At 42.0% G+C, this 26,318-nt stretch overlaps 4 protein-coding genes across 6 annotated transcripts; 2 read left to right on the top strand and 2 right to left on the bottom strand.

Annotated features, from left to right (window-relative positions):
* The first annotated feature begins 212 nt into the window (after nt 1–212).
* Nucleotides 213–16,059, top strand: LOC106611044 (transmembrane emp24 domain-containing protein 10). The gene is made up of 5 exons (XM_014210873.3): nt 213–468; nt 2,290–2,410; nt 10,523–10,596; nt 15,321–15,447; nt 15,642–16,059. Exons 1-5 carry the CDS (start codon nt 292–294, stop codon nt 15,761–15,763), a joined length of 621 nt encoding a protein of 206 aa, XP_014066348.1. The 5' UTR covers nt 213–291; the 3' UTR covers nt 15,764–16,059.
* Nucleotides 16,060–16,146: 87 nt separating this feature from the next.
* On the bottom strand, nt 16,147–22,119 carry mlh3 (mutL homolog 3 (E. coli)). Of its 2 annotated transcripts, XM_082955665.1 has the most exons (11): nt 21,924–22,119; nt 18,585–18,664; nt 18,314–18,419; nt 18,119–18,202; nt 17,962–18,030; nt 17,679–17,787; nt 17,332–17,491; nt 17,194–17,217; nt 16,965–17,043; nt 16,720–16,868; nt 16,147–16,295 (listed from the first exon to the last, which is right to left on the bottom strand). In XM_082955665.1, the coding sequence occupies exons 1-11, from the start codon at nt 22,024–22,026 to the stop codon at nt 16,224–16,226; spliced, it is 1,035 nt and encodes a 344-aa protein (XP_082811791.1). In that variant the 5' UTR covers nt 22,027–22,119; the 3' UTR covers nt 16,147–16,223. The 2 variants fall into 2 exon arrangements, 1 of the variants encoding a protein (XP_082811791.1); XR_014378720.1 differs by lacking the exons at nt 16,147–16,295; nt 16,720–16,868; nt 16,965–17,043; ... (1 more) ...; nt 17,332–17,491; nt 17,679–17,787 and having other exon boundaries at nt 18,119–18,419; nt 19,064–22,100.
* Nucleotides 22,120–22,192: 73 nt separating this feature from the next.
* acyp1 (acylphosphatase 1, erythrocyte (common) type) lies at nt 22,193–23,633 on the bottom strand. 2 transcript variants are annotated; one of them, XM_014210867.3, is made up of 3 exons: nt 23,537–23,633; nt 23,004–23,089; nt 22,193–22,625 (listed from the first exon to the last, which is right to left on the bottom strand). In XM_014210867.3, the coding sequence occupies exons 2-3, from the start codon at nt 23,082–23,084 to the stop codon at nt 22,407–22,409; spliced, it is 300 nt and encodes a 99-aa protein (XP_014066342.1). In that variant the 5' UTR covers nt 23,085–23,089; nt 23,537–23,633; the 3' UTR covers nt 22,193–22,406. The 2 variants fall into 2 exon arrangements, with proteins under 2 accessions (XP_014066342.1, XP_014066341.1); XM_014210866.1 differs by having other exon boundaries at nt 23,004–23,093.
* A 49-nt stretch (nt 23,634–23,682) lies between these two features.
* zc2hc1c (zinc finger, C2HC-type containing 1C) lies at nt 23,683–26,255 on the top strand. Its single transcript, XM_014210865.3, has 3 exons — nt 23,683–23,872; nt 24,049–25,661; nt 25,766–26,255. The coding sequence occupies exons 1-3, from the start codon at nt 23,818–23,820 to the stop codon at nt 25,994–25,996; spliced, it is 1,899 nt and encodes a 632-aa protein (XP_014066340.3). The 5' UTR covers nt 23,683–23,817; the 3' UTR covers nt 25,997–26,255.
* The last annotated feature ends 63 nt before the right edge of the window (nt 26,256–26,318 follow it).

The raw sequence follows: 26,318 nt of genomic DNA on the forward strand, positions 1-26,318 counted from the left end.
ACGAACATTATTTGTATTTGCATTTACGTATTTAGTATTTATTATTACGAAAAGAAAACGATGCAATACATGTCGCTGAAAATAAAACGGATACAAAGTACAAACTGTATGGTGATCTTTTTTTTTTATCATTAAGACCCCGCGCGCGTTGCACTTGCAAAAAAGTACTGCGAAGCGAAGCGAAGCGAAGCGAAGCGATCACGTGACTTAACCCGGAACTGAGCAGCGTCTATATTTTTATCATCGAGATAGCTTGGTGGCGACTGACTGTAGCGCACAGCCAGCAACAGTATGTCTAGATTTTTTCTATTACTTACTTTTCCTGTTCTTTTTGATTTTACCTTTTCTATTACGTTCTATCTACCGGTAAATCTTAGAAAATGTTTGCGGGAAGAGATCCACAAAGACGTGCTGGTCACAGGCGAATACGAAGTTAGCGAACAACCAAATGCGAAAACCAATCTCAAGGTAACATAGCTAGCTAGGTCTGAACTAGTGAGCTAGACTGTATCAAATCCTTGGAATCAAGTTGGTGTTAGCGTTACTATTTGACATGGAAGCCTCGAATATGTGCATCACTTAGTTACTATCAATACAATCAATGCCAATATAAAAAATGGTCTCTGCAGGTTTGTTTGCATTAGCTGGCCACCTGACCGATAGCTAAAGTCATCTAGCTAACCTATAAGATGTATGGACTATCGAACATGTACAGTACAGCTGGCTAATGTAGCTAGCTAAATAAAATGCGGTCATTTTGGTAAAACAGAGTACGGCAAAAGATTTGAATAGCCATCAATATCAATGAAAGTATAGTAATAATCATGTAGCTACGAGCGGACAGGTGTATAACATCGAGCACATAGCCATGCAATCTCCATAGACAAACATTGGCAGTATAATGGCCTTACTGAAGAGCTCAGTGACTTTCAACGTGGCACCATCATAGGATGTCGCCGTTCCAACAAGTCAGTAGAGCTGCCCCGATCAACTAAGTGCTGTTATTGTGAAGTGGAAATGCCTAGAAGCAACAATGGCTCAGCCACGAAGTGGTAGGGCTCACAGGACCACCAAGTGCTGAAGTGTGTAAAAATCTGTCCTCGGTTGCAACACTCACTACTGAGTTCCAAACTCTCAAACAGAACAAGAGCTGTCGGTTGAGCAGCTGCACACAAGACTTGTTGTTACTCTTTATTTAACGGCAGGTAACCTAGTGGTTAGAGCGTTGGACTATTATCCCGAAAGGTTGCAAGATCGAATCCCAGAGCTGACAAGGTAAAAATAAGAATTTGTTCTTAACTGACTTGCCTAGTTTTTATTTAATCTTTATTTAACTAGGCAAGTCAGTTAAGAACAAATTCTTAATTACAATGACAACCCACTGTTCCCCAGTAGGCCAACTGCCTTGTTCAGGGGCAGAATGGCAGATTTGACCTTGTCAGCTCGGGGATTCGATCCAGCAACCTTTCGGTTACTAGCCCTACGCTCTAACCACTAGGCTACCTGGAGTGGTGTAAAGCTCGCCACCATTGGACTCTGGAGCAGTGGAAACGTGTTCTCTGGAGTGATGAATCACACTTCACCATCTGGCAGTCCGACGGACAAATCTGGGTTCGGCGGATGCCAGGAGAACGACTGCATCGTGCCAACTGTAAAGTTTAGTGGAGGAGGAGGAATAATGGTCTGGGGCTGTTTTTCATGGTTCGTGCTAGGCCCCTTAGTTCCAGTGAAGGGAAATTATTAACGCTACAGCATACAATGACATTCTAGATGATTCTGTGCTTCCAACTTTGTGGCAACAGTTTGGGGAATGCCCCTTTCCTGTTGCGGCATGACAATGCCCCCGTGTACAAAGCAAGGTCCATACAGAAATGGTTTGGTTCGAGATCAGTGTGGAAGAACTGACAGGCCTGCACAGAGTCCTGACCTCAACCCCATCAAACACTTTTGGGATGAATTGGAACGCCGACTGCGAGCCAGGCCTAATCGTCCAACATCTGTGCCCGACCTCAGTAATGCTCTTGTGGCTGAATGGACGCAAGTCCCCGCAGAAATGTTCCAACATCAAGTGGAAAGCCTTCCCAGAAGAGGGGAGGCTATTATAGCAGCATTAATGCCCGTGATTTTGGAATGAGATGTTCGACGAGCAGGTGTCCACATACTTTTGGTCATGTAGTGTATGGTATAAAAATTAACAAGTAGCTAGCTAGTTTATTTTGATTCATGCATGTCTAGTGTATCTGGGTCAAAAAAGTACCAACAGTGTGTTTTAATTATTTTCCATTTCAGATTACAGATTCATCAGGTCACATCTTGTACTCCAAGGAGGATGCTTCAAAGGGGAAGTTTGCCTTTACAACAGAGGATTATGATATGTTTGAGGTTTGCTTCGAAAGCAAATCCCCCCTAGGTGAGTGTTTAACCATGTCACAGATATATTCTAACATAGCAATGGGCGTGGATCGTTTAAGTGTAAAGCCAGCAGGGTTCGACCTTAAGGCTTTTCCGCTTTGTACGGGGCAAGTAAAAAAAAATAAAAAAGGCAGACAACCCAGAATATATACTGAATAAAAACATGAGCGCAACATGCAACAATTTCAAAGATTTTACTGAGTTACAGTTCATAAGGAAGTCAGTCAATTGAAATAAATTCATTAGGCCCTAATCTATGGATTTCACGACTGGGAATACAGATAACTTTTTTTTTTAAAGTAGGGGCGTGGATCAGAAAACCAGTCAGTATCTGGTGTTACCACCATTTGCCTCCTGCAGCGCAACACATTTCCTTCGCATAGCGTTGATCAGGCTGTTGATTGTGGCCTGTGGCATGTTGTCCTACCCGTCTTCAATGGCTGTGCGAAGTTGCTGGATATTAGTGGGAACTGGAACACGCTGCCGATCCAGGGCATCCCAAACATGGTCAATGGGTGACATATGTCTGAGTATGCAGGCCATGGAAGAACTGGGACATTCAGCTTCCATGAATTGTGTACAGATCCTTGTGACATGGGGCTGTGCATTATCATGCTGAAACATGAGGTGATGGCGGCGGATGAATGGCATGACAATCGGCCTCAGGATTTTGTCACGGTATCTCTGTGCATTCAAATTGCCATTTATAAAATGCAAGTGTGTTCGTTATCCATAGCTTATGCCTGCCTATACAATAACCCCACCATGGGGAACTCTGTTCACAACATTGACATCAGTGAACTGCTCGCCCACACAACGCTATACACATGGTCTGCGTTTGTGAGGCCAGTTCAACTTACTTCCAAATTCTCTAAAACGACGTTGGAGGCAGTTTATGGCAGAGAAATTAACATGAAATTCTCTGGCAACAGCTCTTGTGGTCATTCCTGCAGTCAGCATGCCAATTGCATACTCCCTAAACTTGAGACATCTGTGGCGTTGTGTGACGAAACTGCACATTTTAGAGTGGCCTTTTATTGTCACTAGCACAAGGTGCCCCTGTGTAATGGTTGTGCTGTTTAATCAGATTCTTGATATGCCACACCTGTCAGGTGGATGGATTAAGTTGGCAAATGAGAAGTGCTCACTAACAGGGATGTAAACAAATGTGTGCGTAATTTGAGAGAAAAGCGTTTTGCGTATGGAACATTTCTGCAATCTTTTATTTCAGGTCATGAAACATGGGACTTTCACTTTACATGTTGTTTTATATATTTTTTTCATTGTAGATTTCAGTTGTCTGACTTGACAAGTAAAAAAATCACTATCAAACAATTACTCAGATCAGAATTGGATCAGGCAGCGCACAGCAGTACGTTGTTGACATTGAGTAAATTGCCTATTTCAATAAATGTTATTTACACAAAGAGAACAGAGCTAAGAGTCTGACCAAAGCAGCGCAAAATATCCAGTCATTTTTATATATATATGTATGTGTGTGTGTGTGTGTGTGTGTGTGTGTGTGTGTGTGTGTGTGTGTGTGTGTGTATATGTACAGTGGGGCAAAAAAGTATTTAGTCAGCCACCAATTGTGCAAGTTCTCCCACTTAAAAATATGAGAGAGGCCTGTAATTTTCATCATAGGTACACGTCAACTATGACAGACAAAATGAGAAAAGAAAATCCAGAAAATCACATTGTAGGATTTTTAATTAATTTATTTGCAAATTATGGTGGAAAATAAGTATTTAGTCACCTACAAACAAGCAAGATTTCTGGCTCTCACAGACCTGTAACTTATTTTTTAAGAGGCTCCTCTGTCCTCCACTCGTTACCTGTATTAATGGCACCTGTTTGAACTTGTTATCAGTATAAAAGACACCTGTCCACAACCTCAAACAGCCACCCTCCAAACTCCACTATGGCCAAGACCAAAGAGCTGTCAAAGGACACCAGAAACAAAATTGTAGACCTGCACCGGGCTGGGAAGACTGAATCTGCAATAGGTAAGCAGCTTGGTTTGAAGAAATCAACTGTGGGAGCAATTATTAGGAAATGGAAGACATACAAGACCACTGATAATCTCCCTCGATCTGAGGCTCCACGTAAGATCTCACCCCGTGGGGTCAAAATGATCACAAGAACGGTGAGCAAAAATCCCAGAACCACACGGGGGGACCTAGTGAATGACCTGCAGAGAGCTGGGACCAAAGTAACAAAGCCTACCATCAGTAACACACTACGCCGCCAGGGACTCAAATCCTGCAGTGCCAGACGTGTCCCCCTGCTTAAGCCAGTACATGTCTAGGTCCGTCTGAAGTTTGCTAGAGAGCATTTGGATGATCCAGAAGAGGATTGGGAGAATGTCATATGGTCAGATTAAACAAAAATATAACTTTTTGGTAAAAACTCAACTCGTCGTGTTTGGAGGACAAAGAATGCTGAGTTGCATCCAAAGAACACCATACCTACTGTGAAGAATGGGGGTGGAAACATCATGCTTTGGGGCTGTTTTTCTGCAAAGGGACCAGGACGACTGATCCGTGTAAAGGAAAGAATGAATGGGGCCATGTATCGTGAGATTTTGAGTGAAAACCTCCTTCCATCAACAAGGGCATTGAAGATGAAACGTGGCTGGGTCTTTCAGCATGACAATGATCCCAAACACACGGCCCGGGCAACGAAGGAGTGGCTTCGTAAGAAGCATTTCAAGGTCCTGGAGTGGCCTAGCCAGTCTCCAGATCTCAACCGCATAGAAAATCTTTGCAGGGAGTTGAATGTCCGTGTTGCCCAGCGACAGCCCCAAAACATCACTGCTCTAGAGGAGATCTGCATGGAGGAATGGGCCAAAATACCAGCAACAGTGTGTGAAAACCTTGTGAAGACTTACAGAAAACGTTTGACCTGTGTCATTGCCAACAAAGGGTATATAACAAAGTATTGAGAAACTTTTGTTATTGACCAAATACTTATTTTCCACCATAATTTGAAAATAAATTCATTAAAAATCCTACAATGTGATTTTCTGGATTTTCTTTTCTCATTTTGTCTGTCATAGTTGACGTGTACCTATGATGAAAATTACAGGCCTCTCTCATCTTTTTAAGTGGGAGAACTTGCACAATTGGTGGCTGACTAAATACTTTTTTGCCCCACTGTATGTATGTATGTATATATATATATACATACATACATATGTACGTATGTGTATATATATATATATATATATATATATATATATATATATATATATATATATATATATATATATATATATATATATATATATATATATATATATATATATATATATATATACACACACACACACACTACTGTTCAAAAGTTTGGGGTCACTTAGAAATGTCCTTGTTTTTGAAAGAAAAGCTAATTTTCTGTCCATTTAAAATATCAAATTGATCAGAAATACAGCCTAGACGTTGTTGTTCATGACTATTGTAGCTGTAAACGGCTGATTTTGAATGGAATATCTACATGGGCGTACAGAGGCCCATTATCAGCAACCATCACTCCTGTATTCCAATGGCACATTGTGTTAGCTAATCCAAGTTTATAATTTCAAAGGGTAATTGATCATTATAAAACCCTTTTGCAATTGTTAGCACAGCTGAAAACTGTTGTTCTGATTTTAAAGAAGCAATAAAACTGGCTTTCTTTAGACGAGTTGAGTATCTGGAGCGTCAGCATTTGTGGGTTCGATTACAGGCTCAAAATGGAAACTCGTCAGTCTATTCCTGTTATGAGAAATTAAGGCTATTCCATGTGAGAAATTGCCAAGAAACTTAAGATCTCGTACAATGCAGTGACCTACTCCCTTCACAGAACAGCACAAACTGGCTCTAACCAGAATAGAAAGAGTGGGAGGCCCCGGTGCACAACTGAGCAAGAGGACAAGTTCATTAGTGTGTAGTTTGAGAAACTGATTCATCACAAGTCCTCAACTGGCAACTTCATTAAATAATACCCGCAAACACCAGTCTCAACGTCAACAGTGAAGAGGCTACTCCGGGATGCTGGCCAAATATCTCAGACTGGCCAAAAAAGAGTCTGAAATATGGCTTTTTCTTTGCAAAACAATAGCAAGATCTAATGAGAAATTTCAACAAACCTTAGTTGAGCAAAGCATTGCAAGACAGGAATGATGCATGCGAGACCGGGGGGAAAAAAATCCCTTCTTGACGTTGCGAACCAAACATTAATCCTACTAACTGAAATATCATAAGTATTAAGACAAATTAAAGTTATGAAGTGTATTTTTCAAACTACTCCAATAAATTGTTTTTTAAATTGGAATAATTATGAAAGTCGGAATCTATGCTATTCTCATTCAGATGTATTGTTAATGAGAAATATTTTAGGCCACAAGAAGTGAAATTGAGCAATCAATACAAAGATGGAAAAATAGATTGAGCTGAGGAAAGCTTATGAAAGAAATTGTGTAGTTGGCCTTGACCTATTTCCATATTATTCTAGCATTGTGCAACCTACCTACAATGCATATACAGTTGAAGTCGGAAGTATACATACACCTTAGCCAAATACATTTAAACTCAGTTTTTCACAATTCCTGACATTTAATCCAAGTAAAAATTCCCTGTCTTAGGTCAGTTAGGATCACCACTTTATTTTAATGTGAAATGTCAGAATAATATCAGTAATTTATTTCAGCTTTTATTTCTTTCATCACATTCCTAGTGGGTCAGAAGTTTACATACACTCAATTAGTATTTGGTAGCATTGCCTTTAAACTGTAACTTGGGTCAAACGTTTCAGGTAGCCTTCCACAAGCTTCCCACAATAAGTTGGGTGAATTTTGTCCCATTCCTCCTGACAGAGCAGGTGTAACTGAGTCGGGTTTGTAGGCCTCCTTGCTCGCACACGTTTTTTCAGTTCTGCCCACAAATTGTCTATAGGTTTGAGGTCAGGGCTTTGTGATGGCCACTCCAATACCCTGACTTTGTTGTCCTTAAGCCATTTTGCCACAACTTTGGAAGTATACTTGGGGTCATTGTCCATTTGGAAGACCTATTTGCGACCAAGCTTTAACTTCCTGACTGATGTCTTGAGATGTTGCTTCAATATATCCACATAATATTCCTGCCTCATGATGCCATCTATTTTGTGAAGTACACAAGTCCCTCCTGCAGCAAAGCACCCCCACACATGATGTTGCCACCGCCATGCTTCACGGTTGGGATGGTGTTCTTCGGCTTGCAAGCGTCCCCCTTTTTCCTCAACATAACGATGGTCATTATGGACAAACAGTTATATTTTTGTTTCATCAGACCAGAGGACATTTCTCCAAAAAGTACGATCTTTGTCCCCATGTGCAGTTGCAAACCGTAATCTGGCTTTTTCATGGTGGTTTTGGAGCAGTGGCTTCTTCCTTGCTGAGCGGCCTTTCTGGTTATGTCGATATAGGACTCGTTTTACTGTGGATATAGATACTTTTGTACCTGTTTTCTCCAGCAACTTCACAAGGTCCTTTGCTGTTCTGGGATTGATTTGCACTTTTCGCACCAAGTACGTTCATCTCTAGGAGACAGAACGCATCTCCTTCCTGAGCGGTATGACGGCTGCGTGGTCCCATGGTGTTTATACTTGCGTACTATTGTTTGTACAGATGAACGTGGTACCTAAAGGCATTTGGAAATTGCTCCCATGAACCAGACTTGTGGAGGTCTACAATTGTTTTTGGGGTTCTTGGCTGATTTCTTTTGATTTTCCCATAATGTCAAGCAAAGAGGCACTGAGTTTGAAGGTAGGCCTTGAAATACATCCACAGGTACACCTCCAATTGACTCAAATGATGTCAATTAGCTTATCAGAAGCTTCTAAAGCTATTACATAATTTTCTGGAATTTTCCTAGCTGTTTAAAGGCACAGTCAACTTAGTGTATGTAAACTTCTGATCCACTGGAATTGTGATACAGTGAATTATAAGTGAAATAATCTGTCTGTAAACAATTGTTGGAAAAATTACTTGTCATGCACAAAGTAGATGTCAACTGACTTGCCAAAACTATAGTTTGTTAACAAGAAATTTGTGGAGTGGTTGAAACACTTAGGTTGGAGTCATGAACTGGTTTATGTAAACTTCCGACTTCAGCTGTAGTAGCCTGAGAGAGAAGGATGAGGCAAAACATTTTAATCAGTTTATAATTATCCAGTTCTGAGGACCAGTGGCGTAGGCAGAAATCTGTTGATGGCAGGGCCTGCCCAAAAAATTCTGGTACACAATTTGGGCACTCATCATAAAAGCTTATCTTAATACCTTTCTGTAATTGATCGCACACAACAAACCATCTCATGTTAGCCTTATTTTAAAATGGATTACATTTATTTTTCCCTCAATCTACACACAATACACCATAATGACAACGTGAAAACAGGTTGACATTTTTTACAAATTTATTGAATATAAGATACCTTATTAACATGACTGCACTAATCTTGTAGGCCTATGTAAATTCAATTAACATGTGACTCACAGACCTACAAACTGTAGGCTTATAATTAAGAGACTAGAACAAAATGCCATGTTATAACAGTAATAATCACAATAGGCATCGATGGCCTAGAATAGTGGTCACCAATCTTTTCTTTGTCGATCGCTTGAGTCGAAATGCAATTATCTGCTGGGCGCGGGAGATCAAGTGCACATACAATGTATTGTGTGATCAATTAAATTATCAATAGTCTAGGTTCCCAAACTGCGGGGGTCCCTTATATTTAAAAACTACAGTCTCAAGCGAGTCTGGTCAGAGGTCAGTTGTTGTAGCCTATTACTTGCGAGGCACATCAGAGCAGAAATTTAAATAACACGTTTATTTCACTGGACTGATGGTGATGTGTCAGCGGAGGGAGGTAGAGTGCGAGTCGGAGTGTTGAATAACAGCTTTGTAGTGCTGATCATTGTCTCCGACTACTGAAAGTAAGTCCCTCGATTTAGATCAATGCAATCAGTAGGGGGACTGGAGGCCCTTCATGGGGAAATCACTGATATCAAATAACTTGGCAAATGCTCCAATATCCCCTTCTATACATGGTCTCTTCAATCATTTTTTTACTGTGAGCTTAATTTGGCCATTTTACTTGTCTAAGCTAGCTAACCGTGGGTAGCCTACACACGGTATCAGTGCTAAGTGATGTGCCAGAACCTGCCCATTGTTTAGAAATTGATGAACTGAATTGAATATAATTAACAATTCATTTTTTTTTTCTTCCCCCAGTAAATAATCAAGCATAATTCATTACATAGGCCTAAATACAATTGATTTTATGTACAGCACTCGATTTTATGTATAACGTCCTTGAGTGTCCTGAAAGGCATCTGCCAAATAATGTATTATATCAATATATCCCTTTAGTTTTCCCAACCCCTCCCTACTGCTTGCTATGAATTCCATCTGATTGTGTATGCGTGTTCAGGCCAGTGCTTGACTGAAATGGGTGCTGGTACTCATTTTGGGTCCCGGTATCATTTTATATTTGGCTGCAAGAACTCCTATATTTCTTTTGTCGCTAATATTGTATAGGAGGTGCAGCAACTCCAGCAGTAGACCATTTAAGGTGATGATGGTACTCAATTCCAGTGCGCTCTTGCAAGTAGGCTACTGTGCTAAGGTAAAAAGACAATGTCCAGTTTGGAACAAGTGCTCAATCTGATTGCGCCCACCCAGGCCTACGCCCCTGCTGAGGACAGCAGAGTTGCTCTGCAGCTCATGATGATTTACAACCAGTCACAAGACGCACAGCCAGCTAGGCTCATTGACTGTCACTCGCTCCATCTGCACACACAGATAGGCCTAGGCCACTACACATCTTTCGTGCCACAGCGCGAAATAGTGGAGACAAATATATTTGAATATTCTAAGAATCTTTTGTAAATGTCATGATTCCTCTCATCCATCCCGTAGCATGCGAGCCAAATGTGTAGTAGTCTTATTTTAATGTCACGTCTTGCTTCAAGGGTTGAGAGTATATATGATTAAGCCAAAGCAGACTGGGCAGGATTTGGAAGCAGGGAATAGTCATTTCCTGGAATGTTTGGCCTCTGTACAATAAGTCTTTTCATTCTGGGGTCTAGGTACTGGGGGGGTCACAGACCAGCTGGTCAATTTAGACATGAGGCATGGTGTGGAGGCAAAGAATTACGAAGAGGTAAGTACCAACTGCCCATCAGCCTTTCTCCAAGTGCATCTGGATCAGATTTGGTGTGGCCATGAGTCAACATGAAAAAAATATGTATAATGTCAATGATGGTTAAGGTTCCTTTCACAGTCCTCTTTAAAATCTCAGTCCTCTAAAATGAACACTGCAGTAAAAAAAAAGCCAAAGAACTGTTCTTTGTATTCACACTGCCCTTGCCTTTGAATGAGGACTCAACTCTTTTGCCAGTTTACTTCACCTATTCTATTTTGTGGTCCGAGTTCTCTTTGCATTCACATTGCTATGTTAAGGAACCAAGACCTTTGAACATTTACTCAAATGCACTTTGTAAAAATCCAAACTGCAGTATAAGCCATTCCATCAGAACGTGTTATTGGACAGCTAGATATACAGTACCAGTCTCAAGTTTGGACACACCTACTCATTCCAGGATTATTTATTTTTACTATTTTCTACATTCTAGAATAATAGTGAAGCCATCAAAACTATGAAATAACAAAAGGAATCGTACAGTAGCCAAAAAAGTGTTAAACAAATCAAAATGTATTGAGTCTACAAAGTAGCTACCCTTTGCCTTGACAGCTTTGCACACTCTTAACCAGCTTCATGAGGTAGTCACCTGGAATGCAATAACAGCTGTGCTTTTTTATAAGTGAATTGTGGAATTTCTTACCTTAATGCATTTGAGCCAATCAGTTGTGTTGTGACAAGAGTTGGGTATTATACAGAAGATGGCCCTATTTGGTAAAATACCAAGTCCATATTATGGCAAGAGCAGCTCAAACAAGCAAAGAGAAACGACAGTCCATTACTTTAAGACATGAAGGTCAGTCAATTCTGAAAAAGTGCAGTTGCAAAACCATCAAGTGCTATGATGAAACTGTATCATGAGGACCGCCACAGGAAAGGAAGACCCAGAGATACCTCTGCTGCAGAGGATAAGTTCAGTAGAGTTACCAGCCTCAGAAATTGCAGCCCAAATAAAAACTTCAGAGTTCATGTAACAGACACAACATCAACTGTTCAGAGGAGACTGCGTGAATTAGGCCTTCATGGTCAAATTGCTGCAAAGAAATCCCTACTAAAGGACACCAGTAAGAAGAGATTTGCTTGGGCCAAGAAACATGAGCAATGGACATTAGACCGGTGGAAATCTGTCTAATGTGTCTTTGTGAGACGCAGAGTAAGTGAACAGATGATCTCCGCATGTGTGGTTCCCAACGTAAAGCATAGCGGTGATGGGGCTTTGCTGGTGACACTGTCAGTGATTTATTTATAATTCAAGGCACACTTAACCAGCATGGCTACCACAGCACAGCATTCTGCAGCGATACGCCATCTCCTCTGGTTTGCGCTTTGTGGGACTATCATTTGTTTTTCAACAGGACAATGACCCAACACACATCCAGGCTGTGTAAGGGCTATTTGACCAAGAAGGAGAGTGCTGGATCACCTGACGCCAACCCAATTGAGATGGTTTGGGATGAGTTGGACCACAGAGTGAAGAAAAAGCAGCCAACAAGTGCTCAGCATATATGGGAACTCCTTCAAGACTGTTGGAAAAGCATTCCAGGTGAAGCTGGTTGAGAATGCCAAGAGTGTGCAAAGCTATCAAGGCAAAAGGTGACTACTTTGAAGAATCTCAAAATACACTGCTCAAAAAAATTAAGGTAACACTTAAACAACACAATGTAACTCCAAGTCAATCACACTTCTGTGAAATCAAACTGTCAGCTTAGGAAGCAACACTGATTGACAATACATTTCACATGCTGTTGTGCAAATGGAATAGACAACAGGTGGAAATTATAGGTAATTAGCAAGACACCCCCAATAAAGGAGTGGTTCTGCAGGTGGGGACCACAGACCACTTCTCAGTTCCTATGCTTCCTGGCTGATCACTTTTGAATGCTGGCGGTGCCTTCACTCTAGTGGTAGCATGAGACGGAGTCTACAACCCACACAAGTGGCTCAGGTAGTGCAGCTCATCCAGGATGGCACATCAATGTGAGCTGTGGCAAGAAGGTTTGCTGTGTCTGTCAGCATAGTGTCCAGAGCATGGAGGCGCTACCAGGAGACAGGCCAGTACATCAGGAGACGTGGAGGAGGCCGTAGGAGGGCAACAACCCAGCAGCAGGACCGCTACCTCCGCCTTTGTGCAAGGAGGAGCACTGCCAGAGCCCTGCAAAATGACCTCCAGCAGGCCACAAATGTGTCTGCTCAAACGGTCAGAAACAGACTCCATGTGGGTGGTATGAGGGCCCGACGTCCACAGGTGGGGGTTGTGAATCCAATTGAGCACATCTGGGACATCATGTCTCGCTCCACCCACCAACGCCACGTTGCACCACAGACTGTCCAGGAGTTGGCGGATGCTTTAGTCCCGGTCTGGGAGGAGATCCCTCAGGAGCCCATCCGCCACCTCATCAGGAGCATGCCCAGGCGTTGTAGGGAGGTCATACAGGCACGCGGAGGCCACACACACTACTGAGCCTCATTTTGACTTGTTTTAAGGACATTACATCAAAGTTGGATCAGCCTGTAGTGTGGTTTTCCACTTTGATTTTGAGTGTGACTCCAAATCCAGATCTCCATGGGTTGATAAATTGGATTTCCATTGATTATTTTTGTGTGATTTTGTTGTCAGCACATTCAACTATGTAAAGAAAAAAGTATTTAATAAGATTATTTCATTCATTCAGATCTAGGATGTGTTATTTTAGTGTTCCCTTTATTTTTTTGAGCAGTATATATTTTGATTACTACACAATTCCATATGTTATTTGATGGTTTCACTATTCTAGAATGTAGAAAATAGTAAAAATAAATAAATAACCCTGGAATGAGTAGGTGTCCAAACTGACTGGTACTGTACCTACTCACATTTGACGCTAATAGATTGTATTTAGTTAAATTATAAATCGGAAGATAATATTAACATGTATTATTGGTAACAGAATAAATAGAACTGCAAATTGTACATCAATGCCACTTAAGAGCTAGCATTGATTCGCTGAATGTTGTCTTACATTATTCAAGGCCCACTTTCAAATAAACAATTTATGAATCTCTTAGCCTATAGATCATGTATTGCAAACAAATAATCTGAACATCGTGTCAGTACAAAACTCCACATGTTTTGTAATGTCTGTGCGTCCTTGACAATTGCTAATCAAAAACAGCATGTTTTTTCCTCCACGAATCTGAACATCTCTTTTGTGGCACCAATGTGAGGGGAAACAGTGTTTCAGTAGTCTAGTGTGAGGGGAAACAGTGTTTCAGTAGTCTAGTGTGAGGGGAAACAGTGTTTCAGTAGTCTAGTGTGAGGGGAAACAGTGTTTCAGTAGTCTAGTGTGAGGGGTTATGGCAGTAGGCTAGTGTGAGGGGTTATGGCAGTAGGCTAGTGTGAGGGGTTATGGCAGTAGGCTAGTGTGAGGGGAAACAGTGTTTCAGTAGTCTAGTGTGAGGGGTTATGGCAGTAGGCTAGTGTGAGGGGTTATGGCAGTAGGCTAGTGTGGGGTTATGGCAGTAGGCTAGTGTGAGGGGAAACAGTGTTTCAGTAGTCTAGTGTGAGGGGTTATGACAGTAGTCTAGTGTGAGGGGTTATGACAGTAGTCTAGTGTGAGGGGTTATGGCAGTAGTCTAGTGTGAGGGGTTATGGCAGTAGGCTAGTGTGAGGGGTTATGGCAGTAGGCTAGTGTGAGGGGTTATGGCAGTAGTCTAGTGTGAGGGGAAACAGTGTTTCAGTAGTCTAGTGTGAGGGGAAACAGTGTTTCAGTAGTCTAGTGTGAGGGGTTATGACAGTAGTCTAGTGTGAGGGGAAACAGTGTTTCAGTAGTCTAGTGTGAGGGGTTATGACAGTAGTCTAGTGTGAGGGGAAACAGTGTTTCAGTAGTCTAGTGTGAGGGGTTATGGCAGTAGTCTAGTGTGAGGGGAAACAGTGTTTCAGTAGTCTAGTGTGAGGGGTTATGACAGTAGGCTAGTGTGAGGGGTTATGACAGTCTAGTGTGAGGGGAAACAGTGTTTCAGTAGTCTAGTGTGAGGGGTTATGACAGTAGTCTAGTGTGAGGGGAAACAGTGTTTCAGTAGTCTAGTGTGAGGGGTTATGGCAGTAGTCTAGTGTGAGGGGTTATGACAGTAGTCTAGTGTGAGGGGTTATGGCAGTAGTCTAGTGTGAGGGGTTATGGCAGTAGTCTAGTGTGAGGGGTTATGGCAGTAGTCTAGTGTGAGGGGTTATGGCAGTAGTCTAGTGTGAGGGGTTATGGCAGTAGGCTAGTGTGAGGGGTTATGGCAGTAGGCTAGTGTGAGGGGTTATGGCAGTAGGCTAGTGTGAGGTCCGGGAATAATGACAAGCGAACCTGTTCACATTGCCTTAAAGCGAACCAAACCAGACCACCTCTGAGATGGTCTCAGTTCAGTTCGGGGGCTCTTAAGGGTTCTGAGTTCATTTGGAGTGTTCACACTGCACAAAAGGGGACCAAGTGTGAAGACACCTTAAGACTAACTTTCTCTCAACGCATTCTCACACAGATCTTTATCCACTCCACAATACAAGTGTCATACACTAACATTTTCACACCATTAAATGTGACTAAGGACAACCAGTGGTCAATCGGGGCTTTATTCTGTATGGTGCAATGTTTCGGTGGAAGAGAGAATACTCATGTCCATTTGTGACACAGTACGCTCAACTTTAATTCTTATGATCTTTTCAGATTGCAAAAGTTGAGAAGCTGAAGCCCCTAGAAGTTGAACTAAGACGTCTCGAAGACTTGTCGGAGTCCATTGTGAATGACTTTGCCTACATGAAGAAGCGTGAAGAGGAAATGAGGGACACAAATGGTAAGTGCTATGGGGGAAAAAACTAAGGTGCAAAGCAACATATTTGCGGTCCATGTTTTCACTCAACCAGAAAATGTTCATTGTCTTTTATATGTTTTTCAATCTTTTTTGCCTGGTCTTGTGAAAAGAGTAAAACCTTAGTTTATTTAATCTGACACGTTACTCGGTTAAATAGATTTTCCCTCACCTTGCAGAATCCACCAACATGCGTGTCTTGTACTTCAGTATCTTCTCCATGTGCTGTCTAATTGGGCTGGCAACGTGGCAGGTCTTCTACCTACGGCGTTTCTTCAAGGCGAAGAAACTGATTGAGTAAAGCCATCTACGAAGCGGGGACCATGTTGAGGACGTTTGGTGAAATGGTGTGCAATTTGTGAGAGAAAATAAGTTGGGTAGTAGCCCCCCTATACAATTTTAATTTATTTCAGTCAACTTCAGTTTTTTACTAGCCTCATCTCAGGCACTATGTTTTGATTAGAAATACATTGGTTTGAGATTTACTCATGCAATATTGCATGAAAATAAACACAATTTTTAATGAGTGCACAAAGCCTCCCATCACACATTCAGCTATTGTTATGCAAAAATAAAGTGTCCCCAGTATGTCAGGTACATGGTTGTGTTTTTGATTAAGAAGGCTTTCACTCTGGGTGTCTTTCATATAGCTATAAAGACTATACGGCATTGAAAGACCAACAATTACAATAATTGTCTCATTTAATGAGGGAAATCCTGTTTTTAAATGAATCTTGTATCATTTGACAATGTTGGCACACTTAATCATTTCCATAAAGTTCCCAGGCTTTGTACATTCTTCTCAGTTTTCTGAGGTTTGGTCTAGGTGGTTCCTGTGAAAAACAAGAAAATATTGTTTAGCAAGTAAAATTAAGCTAGGCATGGAGCAAATTCTGATTGTGGAGCAAGACTCATTTGTATTTTGTTAATATCTGTAGTCACATGTTTGAAGTCTTGATTTGTAATGTGTTGGACCCCAGGAAGATTAGCTAGCCTTACAATAACTGTTTAATTTGTGAAAGTAAAATTCCACCTAAACTATTTTGGTATGTTTCATTTGATTATAGTCCTGAAATGTTAGCAACCAAGTTGAAGATTAACTTTCAAAATATGGCATACCATCTATTTTAAAAGTTGTGTCTTAAACTTGATTGCTGACATGTAAAACATTTTGGGAATATAACAAATACCCACATTTTTGGGGGTGGAGCTTTCCTTTTAAACTGATCCTTAATCAGTACATGTCTATAGTGGTACCTCTTGGTCATTCAAGTGAAGGACGTCTACCAGCGGGGCGATGGATGGGCGGCCATGGGCACACTGGAAGGGCAGCTGGCATGAAGATAGAGCGCCTACCAGGCTGCAACACTCCTCCTTACTGAGGGGGTCATTGAATTTGATTGCACCTGTTTGGGCCATAACACCAATAATACTTCACCATGACACTAATGAGCAACGTATACAAAGTACAGTATGACCACTGAATTAAAAATAACACTCACCATGACATGCAAGGGAAGCGAGGACTTTAAGTACCGTAAGAGGCAATGTCCCTCGCACTCTGCCAGTTGAACGCAGTAACTGAGATGAAAAACACAGACCAATAGGAATGAACTCATATCCATACAAATTATTTGTCGATATTCATCCTATTGATTGATCTTTCAAACAAGACAGCATGGAAAACTATTCTCCTTTTAAAGATTTTGGAAGAGTACACACAGTGCTCACCTCAATCTGCTCTTGCAGGTACTCCTGGAGGACAGTTGCATGAGGTGGAAATGAATAGGAATGAGGTGATAATTGAATCAATAAGGAAATATTACAGGGTACAATCATTTTGCTGAAGAGAGGTGGTATAATTCTCACCTCCACTATGGGCTTGATGATAGAACGCCTCCCCCGGCGGAGTTCATTGCTCTCCTTCTCTGTGAAACACATTGGCACCTTCCCCACCAGGACCTGGGGATCTCCTATCTGCGAGAACTGCAACTCCAGACCCAGGCCCCTCAAGGATGGCCGGCAGGACCTGTGAAAAGGAACACCCCCTAATCCATATCATCAGAGCAGAAGCTGTGCCACCACCACTATAGACCCTTACTGCTAATTAAGCGGTTGAGACAGCTGGGAAAACCAACCGCACATTCACTACATCTCGTTTGGATGGTCAACAGAGTTCCTCTGACCGCTTGTCTTAGAGGCAGCTAAGCGCTGACCTGAGCAGCCTCAGCTCCTCCTCTGTCACGCTGACCTCCAGTGGTGGGGCTACAGTGGATGAGCATAGCCGTCTCTCCCCCGGTGCCCCTGGGTCATCCTCGTACGAATCTGCATCATTACATAGCAGAATGGGCGGTTACACTTTACACCAATTGCTTGTATTCCTACTTGGTAATGCTGTAATTACTACAGTAACAACACTGTATTAACATGTTGTTACAGAGTATTTCAGCATTGTCTTTGTAACTGCATAGCATCCACTTCAGGGTGGGGTGGTCTTACCTGCAACTAGATTCTCAAGACGAACTCTCTCATGCGCAGCGTGTTGATCCACTAACACTAAAAGGTTCCCTGAAATTCAAAAGGTGTGATCACTTAGAAAGAAAAATGGATGACTTAAAACTGGAAAACTGTTTAACCTTAAAATCTCTCTCTGTACCATCAGTTTCACTGCATGCCGCAGGATCTTGGTCTTGTGTGTTGATAAGACATGCAAGAAACTTCTTATCCACTTGATGAATAACCTACAAGGTAAGAGAAATATTTAGCTAGTGTTAGAAATCACTTCATGGTGGGATATAAACCCACTGTATCAACACACTATCATATGAATCAAAGGGTAATGAGATATTTTCCTTCATTGAGTGAATCATGTCCTTGGAGAAGCGGTATGGAAAAAGGATGTTATGGATCTTCACAGCCAGTCCTTCAGCTTGCACACTTGATATGTCCACACCAACCTGGCAAGTCATGGGTTGTTGAAATAAGCAATAATGTGCTTTAAAGGGAAGTCAAGACAACACACAATTTCTACATGTGAAAATAAAGTAATTGTATTTCATTTCTGGACTGAGGCAGGTAGTCTATTTGTACATTCTGGAGTGAAACGAGAGAATTTGGCTTACCATAGGAGGTCGTGCAAACACAGGGTTAGTCCACTCAGAGTACAGGGAGGACAGTGAATTAGAGTCCTGAATGTCATCTCCTATAAAAAGAAAAAAATAAGATTACACAAGAATATAAAAAAATAGGTTAATAATACACACACTTAGTCTACTGCAGCATTCTGATCTACATTTTTGCCAGAAACCTCCATTGTACCTCTATTGTCAGGCCCTGAACTAAGAACTCTCCCTGCTTTGGATTTGGGAAGGAAGGGCAAGACTAGATCCATTTGAAATGGGTAACACCTGTACTCAATCCCTGCAGGGGAAGGAAGGAAAGCCAGGTAGTAAACACTAACACTCATAATCAAACATACATCCTTAAATATACTTTTCATACATCGCTTACTACTGTCAAACTTGATCCAAACAATATAATGGTCTAAACTTTAAAAGTAGGCGTTAGACAGATATGATGAATACATGATAAAAGTTCTTACCTTTTTTGGAGATGACACTGATTGCCATGTTGGTGACATCTGACGTGCAAGACACTTGTGTCTCTTCAGCAGAGGGTGCTTCATATTTACTGAGTCCTGTCACTTTGTTGATGTAGACCAGCTTCCCCACAGCGTCGTCATAGTGATGCAGCCAATCACATGATGCTGTGACATTATTCGCTTCCTTTTCATCTGGCAGAGGATTTGTACTGCAGCCCGGGATGAAGTCACGATTCCGGCCAGTGTTATTGTGGTGTTCTTCATTATTGATGTCTAGAATAGCATTGTTTTCTACAGTGTCCTGGGGACATATATCCGCATTTGAAGTAGTCTCTGGAGGATGTACAAATTCCCTGGTTGCAACCTCTGTCCTTTGGTGTTTTAAATGAGAGAGTTTGGCAGCCAAAGATATTCCACTGCTCCGAGCGGAGAGAGATTTGTGTTTGGTGAACATGGAGAGTGTTAATGGGCTTTTGTGGTCTTTCATCAGATCCAGGCGTGACTCTGTGACATCCCTTTCTTGATCCGCTTCAAGATAGGGCAAAACAGCCTTGGCATTCATAACCAAGTGTTCGGTCTGGGAAGCTGTGGCATCAATTGCTAAATAATTGCTATTAACGTCGACAGGAACTGGATTGGATTCGGTAAGCTTCCCGTATATTCTTCTGAACCTGTCCAGAGATCCAGCCTCTTTATATAAAGCCAGCTTTTGACATGACATGAACGTAGAAATCTTTGAAGGGATGCCAGTGGGAAGGTCCTTACTTTCTCTGTGGTACACGTGAAGATGACCTGGGCCCTCCGCCATAGACCATTTTCGTTTTGTTGCAAGTTTCTCTCTAGATTCTAACGCTAGCTCTTGTCTACTCTGGTGGGAGAGACATTTCTGAGAGGGTAAACTGCTATGAATGTATGGATGTGATAGAAAGATCTTTCTGTGTCCACCTGGATTCAGTTCTGTGTCCTGTGGTTGAGGTAGTGTCTGTTTGATAGAGCCCATCTCTGACTGGATTCCCTGAGTGAGAGAACATGGTGCTCTCACAGTGCATCTTGAGAGGGATACATGCTCTCTTGCATTATCCTTCATCTCTGTTCCTTCTTCTATACTCATTTTCAGATTTTCTCCCTTTGTCTTAAAGATAAGACTTTGCGGAGATGACTCAGGACAAGAAAGAGCAGATTTCAGATGTGCATTGCTTTCATTCTCTTTCGTAACTTCCTTGTAAGACTCTGAATCCATAACTGATGAATCTGTAATTGAATCATACTGTAGACCTTGGTCTGTATCTACTGAGCTTGGTCGACATTGTGGATTAGTGGTATTATGCTCTTGTTCAAAACCCTTAAGGACCTCCTTGTCCCTTAGTTTTCCTACTCTGTCACCCTGCTCTGATTCAACTCCATCACATGTCTGACAAACACTTTTCATCTTGTCAGCGTCTTCTGTGTGCCGTCGATGAACAGGTTCTGATGCAAGGGTCCTTCCAACATTACATTCCAGGGTAACACCCTCCATGTGTGTTTGGACACCTTTGCCAATGGAGTCCTTAACTCCGTCTGTGCTAGCTGTTTGGCCACTAAACACATTCTTACAAATGTAGTCCTGGATATCCTCTGGGGAGATTTCACTCACCAAGTTCTCTCTTGTCAGGAATGCTTTCACCGCCTCTTCTATGCAGAACAGAATACTTTCCCAGTCTTTGAATTCAATCAGTGTCTTGGCAGGCTCAAGGCATATGTCATACTCAGAGTAGTGGCACATGATATTGATGACATACATTGCATGTAGCTCGGCTCCTCTTCTCTGCTTTGGGCTCCTAATGGCAGGAGGTGTACCGGGGATGTCATTCTGCCGACTTGAACTGCCTACTTTGCGCAGGAGAAGGTTCAGCAGCTTGTGGATGCGGGTTTTGAGAAGGAGCCTGTCATTCACATAGAGGAACTGTAAGGTGTTGTTGTAGTGGCCTTCTCGTCCTACATAACCACTTACTTCAAACTGTGCATGGGAGTGGCTGATTTCCCCAAGCTTTTGGGCCCTACCTAAACCATGGATCTGAACAAACCTGTAGTAAGTGTTTCGGGCTTTGGAGAGCTGTACCACCATGGTCCCTGTGCAGTCATTCTTCAGCGTGAAAGAGACAGAGGGGTGAATGAGTGAAATGGCCTCCACTCTTTGCCTGATCCGTTCAAACTCCAGCACGCTATCCATCCTGTTTCTCCTCACTGGCATGTTGTGGAAGAAGTTACAAATAACAACAGTCGTCCCTGCAGATGGGCGGGTAGTCTCAGCCTCAAACACATCCAAGCCTTTACCATCCTTGAAGACTTTTACATGAGTCTTCACAGACATTTTGGTCCTGGATGATATCTCCACCAGCATAGCGAGATTAGCAATACTGGCAATAGCTTCTCCTCTGAATCCATAGTATTTGAGATGATCTAGGTCCTCTAAAGAACTGCATTTGCTTGTGAAGTATCTGTTTCCTACAGACTTCATATCCTCTATGTCCATCCCTGAGCCATTGTCTATAACCTGCACTTTGAAGGCTTCGATGTCCACCCTCACACCCACGCATGTTGCACTAGCATCAATACTGTTCAGAATCATTTCTTCAAGACACTGCTGTAATGAAAATATTGCGATTCCAGACCGAAGCTTACCTTGAACTTCTTTTGACAAACACTTAATCATATTTCTAACGTTAGACCGTGGTTAATTTCTAAGGGCAACAAGGAGCCACTGATGTGTAACATTAGCTAGCTATCCTGTTAACGTTAGCTAGCCAAGATTCAAACCAGTGCTTTCCAACCGACAATTTAGCTAACGTTACCGGTGCGGGTGTTTTAAATTGATACATACGACCAACGTGTGCAGTCTCCGTCTGGATTTTAAGTAGTTTGGAAGCCTCGAAGTCCTCGACTTTCACTAAACACGTTAATTCCAGCAGCGACTGTTTATACATTGTGAAGTCTATGGTAGCTTTCTCCACACCGGTTTCTTACCTTGTTTAAGGAGAAAACACTGCCCCCTTAAGGCATGAAAGACCATGTTCCTAGAGGACTGAATATTTTAGTGTGTGAAGCAAGATCAAACACCTTAAATCATCAAGCAAGAAATATACAATTAAATTGTGTTAAATATTTTATTTTAGTTGTATTTTAAATATTACACATTAACACACAATTCAGAGTAAAGGCCTAACGTACATTGAAATAAGTTTAAATGATTTACAGTACATTTCTAAAGCTTTCCATTTCAGGAACTCTAACAAAACAATCCTCATTTTTAATAACAAGAATATCTCACACATTAGTTTGGAATGTAATACTCTATAAAATAAATTCAAGGGCGAACTATTTTGAACGTTGAGTGATCCAAACTCTTAACGTTCTTCTCATTCTTGAACTCTGCTTTGATGATTTGTGACTTGGGGCTCCCAGTGGACTTCAGCCAATCCTGCATCTGTCTCACCTTGTTGCTTGGACCTTGAAACTGCCCCTGCACAGTTCCTGCCTCTGTGTTCTGCACCCAGCCGACCAAACCTAGCTTTTTCCCCTCTGCCTGAAAAACACCAAATATGGCAGAAGGAGAGGTTATCATTACTCAGGAGTGTTTCCTTGAATAGCCACAAGGTATACACATTTTTATTCCAGCTCAGCACTACAACCCCTGATGTGTCTCAGCCAGGACCTCCAGGCCAGGGCTGCTTACTCCTGCTAGCATGACTGAGTGACAAAGAAATTAAATGAATCACACCATACAGCTGAAAACATAAATGAGTAGTATGAAAGTATGCTTATGTCCAATCTACTGACGGACAGTCAGCCTGCTAATTAACCATGTGTTACTAAGCATAGGTATGAAACATGACTTTCAAATGACAAATAATCATCATAATGGCTTAATGGTTTATGTCCTACTGTTGTATTGCATTCTTACCTGAGTGTATTTTCGAAAAAATACACCTTGAACTCTCCCAAATATTTCATAATCTACTGAAATCATCTCTTCAGTAGACATCCCAGCTGTCTTAATGAAAAGCGAAAAAAATATATCAATATTTCTGAAGGGTTCAATTCAACACAACTGCGAGTAGCTACCTAGATAGGCCAAACGATGTTATACCTATTTATTAGTCTCAGACATCCCAGACCTAGGGAACATTGCCGGTCTGCCTAGAGACTACCTATTTATTGTAGTTAGCTAGTTGCAGATGTAACTAGGTTACTTACAGCTTCACCAAAACAAGAGACTGACTCAAACAGCATGCTTAGCCATAGCTTTGGGACACACTGTCTGTGTACAGACTCCGTATGTAGTGTCCCAAAGCTAGTTTAGCCTCCACTTTCATTACTGTAGCTAGCTAACTAACTAGCTTGCTAACCTGTGATCTTCATTTGCCCCTTATCGGTGCAATTAGAACAAGCGCATAATATTGTCATTGTTTATATAGCTAGTTTACTAAATCATACCTTCGCTCAGCTTTCTCCAAAATGATTTGGCAGTTTGGAGATTTTCATTCAGACAGCTATTTTTCGTAACATCCGGTCATTGCTTCCGGATGACAGTACTGCACCAATCAGAAAACGTTAACAAAATACCTTGTTTCTAGGCAACTGATACCAACAAAACAGGTGCTAAGTGTGTGCATGTTGCTACTGCTGTCAACATTTGAGATATTCACAACCTAATTTTAAAGAAGATAATTAGTCATGTCTTGGAGTAACGTTAGCCATTGCTAAGCAGTAGTGAAATGCTGAAAGAGAATCACAAAGAGAAATCTGGCAATTCAAGAGGGAGAGCAGCTGGTGAGTCAATTCTTGTAACGTTTAGCTAGCTAAGTCATATAGTTAGCTAGCTAGGCCTTATCTTCTCAACAAGTAAAATCAACCCCTAATCAACAATTTCTTTGGGGGTATAATTATGCATAGGTTGCAAATGGCTCCGCATCCTCACCCTGACCCTTTTCTTTTATTGGATAAAGAAGTGATATTGGAAAAACTCCCACCTGTGAAGGACCGCTCAAGAGCTTTGCATCACCCTTTGAAACATCAGACCAGCCTTCGAGAGCAACCATTTGAGGACCATAGACCAAGGGAAAGGACTGTCATGAATGAATGGCAGCAACAGTATTCCCAAGAGACATTTCATCAATCCAAATATTCCTCCCAAAGCAGAACACATAACTCAGCAAGGACAAAGTATGTTTACCCTGAAGAACCAGGTGATATTGTGTCTGGGAGGAAAGCAGATGGAGTGGACAAGGCATTTTCACTGAAGCCTGTCTACCATAAAAGAACTTTAATCATAGATAGGTTGAGTAATGACGAGGTAGCTTGTAAACCTAATGAGTTTCAAAGACTCCCTCCGTATTTTCCCTCACCACCACATGATCATTCAGAGTATGATAGAAGAAGTGGCATAATAAGCCACAGAAGACCTGCTGAGGATCCTTCACCATCATTGGAAGAGAACACAAACTGCAGAAGGGTTGCTGGGTACAAACGATCAAAGGGAGAGCAGCAGAGGCTGGATTATGAGCGGAGGATGGCAAGGAAAATTGAAATGGATAAACTAATACTCCAGGAGAAGCTGTTGAAAACTCAGGAAAAAGTGAGAGAAATGCAGAAGAGGGAGAGAACTGTCTCAGGTGATAACACTAAGAGGGCAGAGAGGCATATTAGGAGACCAGTGGAAAGAGAAAAGGAGTGGATCGAGAGCAAGGTGTCCTCAGCTGAGCAGAGAAGGGAAAAGGAGAGAGTTCACGAGATGGAAAGGAGGGAGAGGTTGATGATGAGGGATAAAGGCCGGGAGGATATTGAGTGGCAGAGAGAGAAAAAAGAAGAGTTAAGTAGGGAGAGAAGAGAGAAGAAGAGGGCACTTGCAGAAGAGTGGGAGAGGTTGGAAAGAATGGAAAGGGAAATTGTGATCAAGCCAGAGTGGAGTAGAGACAGGAGGGCTGAGAAGGACCTAGAGCAACAGAGGGAGAAAAATGGAGAGTGGAGCAGAAGGGCTAGAGAAAGGGAGAATGAAAAGGATACAAATTGGGAGAGGGAGAAAAGATTTGAGAGGAATAGGTGGGAGAGGGAGAAAGTGAAAGAGAGAGAACGAAATGGGGAGAAGGTTGAGAAGAAGAGAGACTGGGAGAGGGAGTATAAGTGGGAAAGGTCTTCTAGAGAGAGGTATGTTTCAGCTGATGATAAGAGGAAGGAGCGTGACATATTTCGTAGAGGGCTGGATCAGGAGGGACAGCTTAAAACTGCACATAGATCAGTGCCAGGGAGCCGCAGTAGCATCAATTGTAGACAAATATCTCGAGAAGCTTCCCACACATCACCCTCAGTTCACCGCCAGTCAAGTCGGCTACTGCAAGTGGAACTCAGCCCAGCGGAGAGTGCTGACAATGCTAGCCTCCAGCTCATCCCTTGCACGATTTGCCACAGAAAATTTGCTGCAGAGAGACTAGAGAAGCACCTTCAGGTCTGTGAGAGGATGCAGCGCTCCAGCCGCAAAGTCTTTGACTCCTCCAAGTACAGGGCCAAGGGAACTGACCTGGAAGAGTTCATGAAAACCAACTCAAGAAGCAAGTCTCCTGAGGTAAGAGTTTTCCCCAATTTCTTTAACTTGAGGAAATAATGGTATTTTTCTCGTTTCTCATGCCATTTCTCAACCCTGGTTAATATGATTTTGTTGATTTACAGCTAAAGAAGAGCAACTGGAGGCAGAAACACGAGGCATTCATTCGTAATCTGCGCCAAGCCCATGTTCCAGCAACAGGTGCTTTGCAGCCCCAACCACCTATCCAAGACAATGATGATTATGTGACCTGCCCTCACTGTGCCCGCCGATTTGCCCCTGGGCCAGCAGAGCGACATATCCCCAAGTGCCAGAACATCAAGAGTCGCCCTCCACCTCCCCGCCAACGCCACTGACAAAACCAACTAATTTGCAATGATGTTTATAAAAAGCATTCAAAACTACATTTTACATTTGAGTCATTTAGCAGAAGCTCTTATCCAGAGCGACCTACAATTAGTGCATTCATCAGCTAGGTGAGACAACCACATATCTCAGTTATAATAAGTACATTTTTCCTCAATAAAGTAGCTATCAGCAAAGTCAGTGCTAGTAGGGGGGAAAAAGTCAAGAGCAAATGTTAATTCACAAAAGGCAATTATTTTGTATAAAATATGTGTGTGTGTGTGTGTGGGTGGGGGGGGGGGGGGGTGCTGTGGGATTATTTAATAAACTTTT

Source organism: Salmo salar, chromosome 09 (genome assembly GCF_965601325.2).
Source record: "Salmo salar chromosome 09, fSalSal1, whole genome shotgun sequence".
In the NCBI taxonomy this organism is placed as follows: Eukaryota; Metazoa; Chordata; class Actinopteri; order Salmoniformes; family Salmonidae; genus Salmo; species Salmo salar.

What these genes read in the sequence shown, in the direction of transcription:
- LOC106611044 (XM_014210873.3), top strand. Translation starts at nt 292, where the DNA reads ATGTCTAGATTTTTTCTATTACTTACTTTTCCTGTTCTTTTTGATTTT. An exon ending in CGAAAGCAAATCCCCCCTAG is followed by an intron (nt 2,411 to 10,522) that starts GTGAGTGTTTAA and finishes TCTGGGGTCTAG; the next exon opens with GTACTGGGGGGGTCACAGAC. An exon ending in GGAAATGAGGGACACAAATG is followed by an intron (nt 15,448 to 15,641) that starts GTAAGTGCTATG and finishes CTCACCTTGCAG; the next exon opens with AATCCACCAACATGCGTGTC.
- mlh3 (XM_082955665.1), bottom strand. Translation starts at nt 22,026, where the DNA reads ATGTATAAACAGTCGCTGCTGGAATTAACGTGTTTAGTGAAAGTCGAG. An exon ending in TCTTGAGAATCTAGTTGCAG is followed by an intron (nt 17,788 to 17,961) that starts GTAAGACCACCC and finishes GTAATGATGCAG; the next exon opens with ATTCGTACGAGGATGACCCA. An exon ending in TCATCAAGCCCATAGTGGAG is followed by an intron (nt 17,218 to 17,331) that starts GTGAGAATTATA and finishes ACTGTCCTCCAG; the next exon opens with GAGTACCTGCAAGAGCAGAT.
- acyp1 (XM_014210867.3), bottom strand. Translation starts at nt 23,084, where the DNA reads ATGTCTACTGAAGAGATGATTTCAGTAGATTATGAAATATTTGGGAGA. An exon ending in TTTTTCGAAAATACACTCAG is followed by an intron (nt 22,626 to 23,003) that starts GTAAGAATGCAA and finishes GGTGTTTTTCAG; the next exon opens with GCAGAGGGGAAAAAGCTAGG.
- zc2hc1c (XM_014210865.3), top strand. Translation starts at nt 23,818, where the DNA reads ATGCTGAAAGAGAATCACAAAGAGAAATCTGGCAATTCAAGAGGGAGA. An exon ending in TTCAAGAGGGAGAGCAGCTG is followed by an intron (nt 23,873 to 24,048) that starts GTGAGTCAATTC and finishes TATTGGATAAAG; the next exon opens with AAGTGATATTGGAAAAACTC. An exon ending in CAAGAAGCAAGTCTCCTGAG is followed by an intron (nt 25,662 to 25,765) that starts GTAAGAGTTTTC and finishes GTTGATTTACAG; the next exon opens with CTAAAGAAGAGCAACTGGAG.